The 13294-nt window shown below is 36.5% G+C and overlaps 1 protein-coding gene across 2 annotated transcripts in view; it reads left to right on the top strand.

Moving 5' to 3' along the window:
- LOC127448596 (UDP-glucuronic acid decarboxylase 1) overlaps positions 1 to 13294 on the top strand; it is a 119797-nt gene that overhangs the window by 38172 nt on the left and 68331 nt on the right. For both annotated transcript variants that reach the window (XM_051711262.1, XM_051711261.1), the window contains exons 5-7: positions 6679 to 6739; positions 7300 to 7480; positions 13005 to 13109. In XM_051711262.1, coding sequence (XP_051567222.1) covers positions 6679 to 6739; positions 7300 to 7480; positions 13005 to 13109 — 347 coding nt within the window. The remainder of the gene's footprint in view (positions 1 to 6678; positions 6740 to 7299; positions 7481 to 13004; positions 13110 to 13294) is intronic.

A 13294-nucleotide genomic window follows, 5' to 3' on the forward strand; every position in this document is an offset into this window, starting at 1 on the left:
TTTAAATGTTTTTGGCTAAGATGTATGTAAACTTATGACTTCAACTGTTCCTGCATTCATTGAATGTGGCCACACAAATCACTTTGGAAATTGTCAAATTGTTACATCTCCTACCTAGAATCCAGTTGACAAACAACATATTATGGTAGTGTGAAAGAATGCCCTGATAAACAAGCAATCAGTCAAATTGGATTGAAATTACATATGCATTGGGCATTTCACAGCCTGAAATTGCTAAAATAGAAATGACTCAGTAATATTGCCTCAGAGCACCACAGGTCTTCAAACAGGCAGACAGGGTTCAGCATCTGGAAATGTGTGAGCAGGGCTGGACAGAGTATGAGACGGGGGGCTGAAGCATAGTTAATTGCTGATGTGCCGGGAGCTTCAATTGGCATGTGAAGAACCAACAGGGTCAGAATCACACTACAATCTTTCCTCCATCCCCAATTACTTTTTGATGAGGTGTAAAATCTCCAGCAGATGTGGCTGTCTTTCCCTCTTCTCATTGCTGCATTCCAGCCTGGGCTAGAAGAGATTACTTGATGTTTTTTGATTGGCCCAGAGGCCAGACTAAGCCCGGCACTGACATACTCTACTTGTAAATTACCTGTGTTAGAAGACTCCTCAAACAGGCTCTAGTATCATGGTAGCAATATGAAAATGAATCTTGTTTCTGCTAGAAGTAAATCTCTTTGGCCAAAATGACAACACGGTTTGATGATTATAATGAAAACTGCTCTTTGGACATTTTGCACCTTCAAACAGGCATAATCAGTGCTTAAAGATATATTCACCCAAAAATACATTTGTTCTTCCGTGGAGCACAAATGATGCTAGAATTGTAATTTTTTGGTGAACTGTCCCATCATTGTGCTTTGGTCTTAAAAAACGATTTGCACTCCTTCTGTATTGACCTTTTTTCCTGAACGCTTAAGTGTTTCACGATTCATAACGGAAGCTTGTTTGTTTTCCAGTCTCCAGTGTTTTTACTTGCATTGCCATAATATTTGTGGCAGATAATGTTATATTCAGCATATTAAGTAAAAAAAAAAAAAAGCATGTGGCTCCATATGCCAATACTTTACAGAGTTACGTTGACCGTGTTTTGACGGTGTCTTACCCATCAAAGTTTAGGGAGTGGGTAGATGACATGAAGCCATGGCCCAAGGTACTTTAGTTATGTTGATACTTCAAGTTGGTCAGTAACACCTTTGGACACTGAAGATTTTCTTCCCCTAGTGAACACCCATCCTTGTGCTTGTGTGTAATTTTTTTTGGGAAATATCTATTATCCCAGTTTAATGTGCAGAGACTTAATTATCAGTAACATTGTTATGTTGATTGCACTAAAATTTTGAACTCTGACTGTGCATTGGTTGTAAAAAAAAATGGAGTGCAAAACTTAGTTTGTTCGAGCATCCCGAACCAGCCCAACACACAGGAGCGGTTCTAGGGTCAGTGGATATTCAGGGCTTAGCCCAGACCTTTGTGGATATGTGTGTAGCCATCATTTGATGAAATATCGAAATATAATATGCTTTATAAAAAGTTATAAATGTTACATCTGTGGGGTGTCATTTATAAAGTAAATAATTAAATGTTACTTAATCTAAAATTAAAATGTCCCATCTTTTGTCTCGGCTTCATGTACAGTGTACACTCAAAGATAAGAAGTGCTTTTAACTCTATTTTATAACATGATTTAAAAAATACACTATTTTTGTCCCTTTCAGCTTTCTGTAGTTTGACGCACGTTTTATACAATTGACAGTTTTGCATCATTGATTCGTTGGGTGTTTAAAGTTCATTTAGAAGAAAACAGGCTGTAAATTGGCTAAAATATGTGCTTATGAGAAGAAAAATAATTGCTAGATTTGCCAGAGTTTGCAAGGTTCATACCATAGTGTCTTAAAGGGTTAGTTCACCCAAAAATGAAAAATCGAGTGAACTCTGCCCTCTCGTGACGTGAATGTACATACTGCTGCTGAACGGAATCGATGGTTTATAGTTAAACATTTCGTAAATATTGATCTTTTTCACACCAAAAGCGATCATGTCGCTTTAGAAGACATTAATTTTACTGATGGAGTCGTATGGATGACGTTTATTCTGACTGTCTGTTCTTTTTGGAGCTTCAAAGTCCGAACACCATTCACTTACATTTTAAGGACCTACTGAGCTAAAATATTTTTCTATTTTTCTTCAAATGCGTTCTGTTGAAGAAAGAAACTCAAACTTCTGAGATGGCATGAGGGTGAGTAAATGATGAGAAAATTTTCATTTTTGAGTGAACTATCCCTATACTTAATAGTAAAAATATATACTTAGTATCAACTCTATTCTGGAGCACTGGTACTGTTGACATCACTACAAGATGTTAAAAACATTCTGGGCTTAACTGAAAACATTCAGGGCTTAAGCCCCAGTAGTCTACTTCTAGTGCTGCCCATGCTGACTCCGCAACTTTGCTTCAACCATAAGCAAGAGGGGCTGGACTATCCTGTTTGTTAACCAATGGAAGACGGGGGGAAGTGTTTGGGAAACCTGTCAGAAAACAGTCGTTATTTTTGCAGTTCTGTTTGTGACACTAGTGGTGCTAAAATGTATACACATCAGCAAACCACAAGATTATGGCTAGGCCAGTGTGTCAATGGCTGTGATGAAGTGCATTATAGTATTAATTATAAGTATTAATTCGCTGACTTGGACAATACCCTTAGACTTGGATGATGATTGGTTTTTGTTGCATATTTGTGTGCCATCAGATGGAATTCACCCTTGTTTGACATTATCGTATTCCTTTTCCTTGTTGGTTTAATTCTGTAATCATTCTGTCTTATCTATTCTGATTCTTGAGGGCCTTGTTTAGTAAAGCTGCACAATGGAACTTTGGGCTCTCTAGTGACATCTGTGGTTAAAACCTAAAATTGCAAGCAACTTGTGAAGAAACATTTTACACAAGCTGTGATTTGGCACTGCTCTTCTGTAGATGAATCTCATGGTTTGAGGTTACCTGCTTAGCCTGTGCGAACAGAGATTTTCACCAGCAAAATCGGTGTCATAATGTGGTATTTTCATGTTAATATTATGTTATTTTTTTAAACATGTATAACCCAGATATTAATTACTTTGAGGAGGCTGAACAACACTCTTAATTACAAATTTTAATATGATGATTCAAGTGTTTTATCCACTACACAATCTTCATTAATTAAAAACTACACATCAATTTAAGAAGTTAATTTTGTGTAAAAGCTGAAATGAGTTTAATTGAAGACACTTTATTTACTGTAATACAATATACAGTCTCTGTTGATGATGCAAGTAAACCGTAATACTTCAGTAGTAGGTGTATGTATTGCTACTGTAATATAAAAGAGCTAAACAAGGACTAAATAATGATGAAATGTACTTTATTGAACAAAAATAATATGCAGAAATATGCAAAATAACTATTACAATAATACACGTTTAATAATTTCTTTGGAAGTTATAATAGAGAGATGGTTTCATATGAAAAAAAAAATGAATATACATTAATGAGGATCTACCTTGTACCTATAGTGGCTTTTAGATCGGTTCAAACAGGCTATCTGCTAAAAGGAAAAAATGGCAAGTGTCCGCACACAATAAATGTATTGTTCCAAAATTACTTTATTGTCTTACACTTGCTTGCAACCTTTATACCATTATGTCTTCGTCAGGCAAAAAAAAGGTTTTCATTTATCTACTAAAAGGGCAATAGAAAGTGACAACAACTTGTGCATTATGGGGTAAAGAAAAAAGAAAACAGCAGCAAACACACTTAGGGTGTGTTGAAACTGCGGCAATGTTATGAAAGGCTCAGAATTAATGAATATTAGTAAACATGTTACTGTAACTTCACTGGAAATAAACAAAACTTACAAACACACCGCAAGTGCATTGCAAAATACATGATTACTGTTCAATTCATTAAAGCATGACAACCAATATAAGCTTCAATAACCCTACCAGAAACCATAGCCAAGCATTATATCTGGTAAACAACTTCACCATACAGTTAAAAATCCATTAGGAGAGCAATGTAATGCCTCTGCTGAACAGCTGTCACACTTGCTTCCCGCTTATCAGACACTCTCGCGACACAATCAGTCCTTTCTGAGCTTACAGACGTGATAAACACGCAAGGACGAATGACGTATGCCTGCGATTATGCGCTAAATCCGACCCAACAGCTCTAAATTAAAATCATTTATTGTAGGCTTTCCGTAGTGAATCGGGGTAAGGCCAGGACAGGGTTTTGAACATGTATTTTCTTTTATTTTAATTTATGTACACACTCAATAATGAACTTTTGTTAATTGTAACCAAAATAATCTTACGTAGTGCAGCTTTAAGTCATATGCTTTTTCTTACAGGCCACTTGATGCACAGTGTAAAGTGATCAGCAACACTAGCTACAAGCAGGCTCACTAAACAGAGAGAATTAAAACTGAACTTTTAATAATTCTTCTTGAAAGACCCAGAAGGGCTGTGGTTCTACAGATTTGTCAGATGTAGGAATTAATGCAGTTTATTTCTTATGAAACATGCCTAACCCATCCTCCATAGACTCCGTACAACACCAGGCTTTGCTTGTGGAAGGTAGAGTGCAAACAAAGATCATGAGATCAAACCATGAGTAATCTAAGAAAATACTGTAGGTGTTTTCTTTGGAACGAACAGGGCAATAGAAATCAATTTTAAGATGCTATCAGTTGAGGCAGGGAGAGTGGGGTTATACCTGTGGGAAGGTGTATCTTAGCTTGTGGTTCTTTAACCAATTCTTCTTGAGTTTCTCAGAGACTGAGATTTTGAAAGGGGTCATTTTTTTTTTTTTTTTGTAAATAATTTTATTACCTTCCCTGAGGTCCGCTTATAATATCAGTACATTTTTTATTTTTTATTTTTTTTTGCATGAAAACAGTCATAATTTAATAATATATTATCTTTTTCCACCCTGTCTCTGGCCCTCTGTCTGAAAGCTCAGTTTAAAGCTCTCTGGCCCTTTAAGACTTTAATGTAAACACACACTGTTCTGATTGGCTAACTTTGTGCAGCCCTTCAAATACAGCCATATTTGAAACTCAGTCGAAAGAAAATGAACAAACTTTACATTATAATTTATAAAACTACATTTCAGGGTTAACACAATGTTCACTCAAGCACAGCAACTATCAAACAGTCATGACATTTGAAACATTTGTGAATGAAACCGTTTACTCACGTGTCTGGTAGTGTTTAACTGCCACATCTTTCAGTTCCTTTGCAAAGCTTGAATCATATTGTGACTGGTTCACAAGCAATCCGTGCTGATCGGAGCCCAAAACATTCCACGCTGAAATGTTCTGAAACGCAAATGTTATACAGTCCATGGTGATGTTGGGTGCTTCAGCCAACAGGCCAAAGCAGAGACACTGGTCTTCACAGGAGCGACATCTCACATCTTCCGTGTTTGTTTACACACAGAACGGCATGTGTTTCTCACAGTCAGTGGCTGCAGCTGAATGAGATGCGTTTTTAAAAGTTAAAAGAAAATGCATCAAAACAAAGATGTCGATACAGTGCATGCTTACAAAATACCAACAATTAAATATAGCACAGATGGGTGCAAAAACAGTCCAAACAACAGAAAACAGCACAGCTGAATGAAACACAATGGAGGTCTCCTATATAAATTTCAAAATTTTAGAAGTGGTGCAAGATGCATGATAATGGTCAAAGATGTTCATCTAGTGTAGAAAAACATTTAAATCCATATAGGCCCATGAAGGTGTCCTGTGTAAATCTCCTTTGCTGTAGATGAATCTCCCATGTCAGGCCTTCTCTCCTCTTCCCCTGTGACTGACTAAGCACCAGTGGGCGGGGCCAAGGGTGCAATGACGAAAAATAGGCATTGATGTCATGCTGTAGGCAGTCATATGCAGATCACAAGTTCCACAAATTCCAAACGGCCCATTTCTGGAGCCTGGTTTAAATAAATGTTATTTTTCTATTAAGAAGGAAGTTTTCAGTTCTGAAACTTACAGTATGTTTTTATAGTACAGTCACCTTTTATATGTGAAAAGATCAAGGACAGTTTGATTCCTCATGTCATATTGACAAGTGGATATGTATGTTTTGCAATGAGAACAGAGTTTATTTTTGATGCTTGAAGGTATTTCTGTGTCTATTAGTTGAGTTTACTATATAAAGTTGCTATAAGCAATTGTATAAATTTGAAGTACCATGCATAAAATGTCCCTATCAGTCCCAATGTCTCTGAAATAGGTTTGCTGAGAAATCACACCCATCTCTGTGACAGCCCTAAGTTCTGTAAATGGCAAAAGAGAGTCAGGGGAGCGGCCCATGCTCATCAAAAAAAATTCCAGCCAGAAATGCACTCTGCCTCTGAATCATTTTGCGTGTCCAAGTTTGGTGACGTTGGTTTGGCAGACATGTCTTTGCTGGGTGGGGTTTTGGAGAAAGGGTGTGTTTTTGAAGTTAGCAAAAAATAACTTACAGCACCTTTATTATTATTATTCTTTTTTGTGTGTGTCTATTATGTGCAACTGACATTTAAGTATCTTTATAAAGTAGACATACTGTACAGAAGACTAATAGTCAACAAGGTGCTTCACTCTATGGTATTCAAAGTTTTCATTTATTTTACAGTTTTACTCAGAAGTACCCACCTGTAAAATTCTTGTCCGAGAAGGATCGAAAGAGGATTTTGGTGAGAAGTCAATTTCTTTTCTCAACAGCAGTCTTAAAATCTAATAGTCCTGCTCTTTCATTAAAACAATGATTGTAACTCATTTCTCTATCGTAGATACATGACATCCTTTGCACCTTACTAAATTTGTTCATTGGACCAATAGTGAAGCATTATGTAGAAATCCCCATACATTTATAAGGTTACAGTGTCTGATTCAAGCATGATCAGTAAGGATTTGGCAGCTGTATGTTACACTGAAGTAACTATATAGTTGGAGAGGAAGTCTACCGATAGGCTGCGTCACACACAGATAATTGAGAGTGGAGTTACATTAAATTGAAGTGGGAAACAGCAGGGTGCAGGAAGGCTGCTCAATTGCTCTGATTGCTCCCTGCTTTGATTCTAAACCCATGTTGAGATTCAACATCATGTTCAGAGCCCTCGGGAAAACTGAACACTCTTGGAGACCACTGCTTAATTTGAATGTTTTGCAAACGTAAGGAAATAAAGTCATTTTTTGTGATATGTGAAGATGTCACTTGATTTAGATGATTCTTATGACTGCTTTTCTCTGGTAGATCACTGGTGGGGCAGGATTCGTGGGCTCTCACCTCACTGATAAACTGATGATGGATGGTCATGAGGTGACCGTGGTGGATAATTTCTTCACTGGCCGCAAACGCAATGTAGAACACTGGATTGGTCACGAGAACTTTGAGCTGATCAACCATGATGTGGTGGAGCCTCTCTATATCGAAGGTGAGGCATATGATATGCACAACTTTATGTGAAACATCACAATTTATCACTTAGTAAAACATGGTGAAACACATATTAACTGCTGCAAACTTCTGGCAATAATTTCCTGCAAATGTACCACATATTGAAGGGATAGTTCACCCAAAAATAAAAATGCTCTCATTGTTTACTCACCCTCATGCCATCCCAGATGTGTATGACTTACTTCCTTCTGCAGAACATGTATTATGATTTTTAGAAGAGTATTTCAGCTCTGTTAGAAATTCTTCTCAAGCAAAAATGTGACCCAAAGTGATGGGAATGATGAAAATTATGAAAATTATCATAATGCACCAAGTTAGAATGTCCCCTGTATAATTAACAGCATTAACTGAGAGAGATTTTTTTTTTCCCTGATGTACAGTATTGTGCAAAAGTTTTAGGCACTTGTGAAAAATGTTGCATAGTGAGGATGTCTTCAAAAATAATGCTATAAATAGTTTTCATTTAACAATTAACATCATACAAAGTCCAGTAAACATAAACAAGCTACATCAGCACTGCTGTGATTCGGCCGCAGGCACATGGCCATAGGTAATCACAGCAGTGCTGATTTAGGGCCATATAGTACGATTGCGAGTGTGATATTGCTTAAGTGTGTGTGTGTGTGTGTGTGTGTGTGTGTGTGTGTGTGTGTGTGTGTGTGTGTGTATACACACACACACACACACACACACACTGTACTGTGTAAAAGTTTTAGGCACTTTTGAAAAATGTTGCATAGTGAGGATGTCTTCAAAACTAATGCCATAAATAGTTTTCATTTAACAATTGACATACAAAGTCCAGTAAACATAAAAAAGCTAAATCAATATTCAATGTGACCACCTTTGCCTTTAAAACAGCACCAATTCTCCTAGGTACACCTGGACACAGTTTTTCTTGGTTGTTGGCAGATAGGATGTTCCAAGCTTCTTGGAGAATTTGCCACAGTTCTTCTATCTATTTAGGCTGTCTCAATTGCTTCTGTCTCTTTATGTATTGTGGGGGCAATGCCATCTCTTGCAGAGCGCCCTGTTCTTCTATTCTAATCTTTTCTATTTGCAAAAGTAATGTTTGGGAGTCTAACATTTTATATTTCCTATTGACACACTAAAGCTGAAGATATAAATAACCATCACAATGCTTTTGTGAAACATCTTATGTGCCTAAAACTTTTGCACAGTACTGTAAGCAAAATGGAAAATATAACAGAAATATACCCAAATGAATTGGAATTTAATCAAATCAAATACATATCAGTATATTGCGATATGTTGAATCGTGATAAACGGTATGTATCATATTGTAAGGTGGCTGTCTATACCTAGCTCTAATTTTACATATATTGAAAACTTAGATTAAAAACACTTCAGACATAACATTTTAGCAAGTCTTTTACATTAATATGTTGTCAAGGTTTTGTAGGCCACAGGAAATGCTAAAGAGACCCCACACAGATTGCATAACAACCCAGTTCATGTTAATTAATAAATTGTCTATCAGCAGGCAGTTTGGATCTGGTCTCAGCCTCTGACAGCACACCCACATTTGGTACATTATGGGCACTGTAATGGCAATTACTGGTGAAATCAGTTCCAATTTGACTTTCTTGTCGCCTCTGGGAGTGGAAGCACACAGGCTTTTTAGTCTCAGTCTGACAAAAGTTACCAGGCTGCTGCAGTTAACTAGTTGGGAGAAGTTGTGTTGTTGGATTTATGGAAGCTGTGAATTTCATGGAGATGAATCCACAGTCAGGGAAAACCTGGGAATAACAGGGAATTTTAAAATTGTGATTTCCAAGCAGTGTTGTTATAGTTTTGGATTTTTAATTTAGTTTTTATTTCTATTTTATATTCAATTTGTCATTACAATTTAGTTTAGTTTTAGTTTAGTCTGTTCGTTTTAGTTTAGTTTTCGCTTTCTCAGTGTTTTGTAGTTTCAGTTTAGTTAGTTTTTATTTTAGTTTTAGTATTTAATGGCTGCCAAAGTCTAACATTGCATTTCTCATAGGAGTCTTGTGTTACGTATATCTAGTGGTATTTTCATGTTTAATGTGGATTGTAAATGTTGCTAAATTTATAATATATGGGGAGTATGGGTGACAAAGGACATTTAAGCTTGATCAACACTGTATCCACATGTATTTCCTTAAATTATTATAAATCATTACTAAACTAATCTTTGGGGAGTAAACAATTAAAGGGATAGTTCACCCAAAAATGAAAATTCTCTCATCCTTTACTCACCTTCATGCCATCCCAGATGTGTTTGACTTTCTGAAGATGAAGTTTTTTTGAAGAATATTTCGGCTCTGTAGGTCCATACAATGCAAATGAATGGTGAACAGAACTTTGAAGCTCCAAAAAGCACATAAATGCAACCTAAAAGTAACCCATCTGACTCCAGTGGTTTAATCCATGTCTTCTGAAGTGATATGATAGGTGTGGGTGAGAAACAGATCAATATTTAAGTCATTTTTTGCTGTAAATCTTGACTTCAGCAGTATCCGTGGCAATCATGATTTCAAGCTTGATTATATTTCCCAGTGCCATCTAGCACTCTGCGAACACTACTAGTAAGTGTAATCGAGCTTGAAATCATGACCATTCCTCTAGACTGTGTGCGTGACAAAAGCTCGGAGGATCATCAGAGACTCCAGCCATCCGAGCCATGGGGTGCTCTCACTGCTACCATCAGGCAGGCGATATTGCAGCATCAGCACCCGCACCAGCCGACTTCATGGCAGCTTCTTCCCCCAAACAATCAGACTTTTGAACTCTTGATCGCTCACGATACATATATCAGCACCGCACTTTATTAGCCTCAGACTGGACTAACATGTTATACTTCTCTTAATGACACACTGGTAACTGACTATCAACCGACAGCTGAATGTCAACACAACACTTCATATTTATTTCCACTGATTACATGGGGGGTACAGTGTATTTTTATTGTATTCAGTCTTCTTATTTTGTGTTTACTGTATATTGTATATTATTATGTCTATATTGTATATTGTGTTGTGTAACAAGATGTGTAAATTATGTTATGTGTAAATTAGATGTTTATTGTAATTGTCATACTGCTATGTTGCTTGGAACTACACCCAAGACTTTCAACCACTGTTGCACTTGTGTATATGGTTGAGTGACTATAAAGGGATTTTTATTTTTATTTTATTTTTTTAAGACTGCAATTGCAAGATTTGCAGTGAAAAAGGAGTTTCATTTTGGTCTGTTCTCACCCAAAACAGATTAGGTTACTTCAGTAGACATGCATTAAGCCACTTATGGATTACTTTTATGCTGCCTTTGTGATTTTTTGGAGCTTCAAGATTTTGGACCCTATTGAATTGCATTGTATGGACCAACAGAGCTGAAATATTCTTCTAAAAATCTTCATTTGTGTTCAGCAGAAGAAAGTAAGTCATACACATTTGGGATGGCATGAGTGTGAGTAAATGATGAGAGAATTTTCATTTTTGGGTCAACTATCCCTTTATCTTTTTGAGGTTTTAAATTGATAATCTTTGAGATGTTTGAAAGAGCTCGTTTCATGACCACTGGTGGGAAAAGCAATGGTAAAGAAAATAACAGAAATTTGAGTTAAATCTTGTTAAGGTTATAAAAAAAGTTAAAGTTAACAATGTTATAATGTAAAAGTGTATAAGAAAATATAAAAATAATTCCAAATACTTTTTGGATATTTTTTAGAGAATCTTTTCCCATCTGTCCCACTTTACCTGTACTGCTTAAAAAATAAATCTGGAATTTGGTCAAAAGAGGGTCTTCAAAGGTTCTACCTCCCAGTATTGAAATTTTCTTCATTTTTGCTTTTGACTAAGGTACAAGACATCCTAAGCTTTCTTCAAAGGTATAATGTTAGGTTATGTGGCGTTTGGATCAAGTCAAATTTCCAAAAGTGTCCCACTTTGCCCATATTCACCCTAGAATATCTAAAACTAAAATGAATTTGAAATAATTATTTTATTTTAGTTAGTTTTGGAGTTATGAAAAAGTATTTTAGTTTAGTTTCAGTTTTTTCCAATAATAAAGTTTTTATTTTTGTTTTAGTTAACGAAAATGAAAACTAAAATCATTTTCGTTAACTATAATAACACTTTTTCCAGGTTTTGCTCAGCTCTAAACTATTTAATTAGCTAAAAATTACTCTTTGTGAGTACAATCTCTGTAAATAGATTTTTGAGAATCTTTCTCCAGTAATCACAGGCAGCTGGAAAGGTAAAGTCATTACAATTCTGGAGCTATTGCTTAACCAATCAATTTTTTTGGTGTCATTAATTTCAGATTTAACTGCACTAAAATGTCCCAGAAATGAACTGTGATTTGTCATTTTACACATCTAACATTCACTTCCTAGCTAAGTGGAATGTGCTGTAGACTCTTTGATGAAAGTCCACAGAATTGCTGTGAGACTGCTATGATTGCTACTCAACAAGATGTGCTGTAGGCATTGGCTTGTATGTTGGTGCCCTTGTCTTCACTGTTATGTATCCTCAGCTGAGACGTTATGGGTAGACTTTAATGGATTCTAGCTCCATGCCTCCATACCAACTAATGCATAGCCCAGGCTTGGATTTTGCCAGCTACTGTGAGCCACTCTTCTGATTTTTCATTCTTTTTCAGCCTCAGCTACTCTTTCAACTCATCTCCTTCCTCAACCTTCTTTTATTTATCAATGTCTAATACCACATCTCGGTTGGGCATGGTAAATGAGGGCTGAATGAGGTGTAAGTGTTTTTGTTTGTTCTGCATCCATAATATTGACTTTTTCATGCTTGATGTCCGTCTGATTCACATCTTCCCCTAATATTCTACATGTCAGACTGCATATCAAAAATGAAGGATGGGTATAAAAGGATGGAGATGAGGATGTTAGATATTGTATAACATGACCTTTCTGCCATGTGTCTATGCATGCTATTGGGTGACATATTTTCATGCTGTATGAGTTGCAGTACGCCTCCCCTTATCTGTGGATTTCACTCCTGGCTGTGTTGCAAACATTAGCCCATTGGCTGAATGCCAGTCGCATTTTGAGCGCCCTGAAGTTTCTCTTGGAACAGTACAATGTTTGCTAACTTTGTTGACAAGTTGAAGATTCTTGGACTGATTAAAATGTTTGATAACAATCTTTAGCCATAATAGTCCCCCCTCAGGCACTAATCATTTGCATTTGCAATAGCAAGATGACAAATTTGGTTGGGTATATGAACTGGCAGATGGTTACTGTCTATTTAGGCTGTTGTGTTGGACTAGCTGTAGGTCCAATTAAGTATCTGCAATCATTGCACAGTTGGTTGATGCTTACATTGGTTTAAAGGGATGTTTTTCTCTGTCCAATCTGGAAACATTCTTGGTGCTAAATATCAATACAAATAATAATTAGTAAAAAACCTCCTCAATTAACAGTGTTTTTCCACTCCATTTTCAAATTCTTACATTCCAAATCACTCTAAATCCCTCCATTCTTTCCTCAGTTGACCAGATATATCATTTGGCCTCCCCTGCATCACCACCCAACTACATGTACAACCCTATCAAGACACTGAAAACGAATACCATTGGGACTCTCAACATGCTGGGTAAGTAATGTCAACAATTCCTCAAATGGGTACAGATCAGCTAAACTTTAGTGTTGCAGTGGAAAGACTCTGTGTTTTCAAAACATTTTAAAACATTGTAGTGATAGAAAAAGTGTAGGCTTTTTCATAGCAGGACAAAGCAAGAGCATATTTCGCATCCTGCATCCATTATCCTGTTACAGTCA

Source organism: Myxocyprinus asiaticus, chromosome 11, assembly GCF_019703515.2.
Source record: "Myxocyprinus asiaticus isolate MX2 ecotype Aquarium Trade chromosome 11, UBuf_Myxa_2, whole genome shotgun sequence".
In the NCBI taxonomy this organism is placed as follows: domain Eukaryota; kingdom Metazoa; phylum Chordata; class Actinopteri; order Cypriniformes; family Catostomidae; genus Myxocyprinus; species Myxocyprinus asiaticus.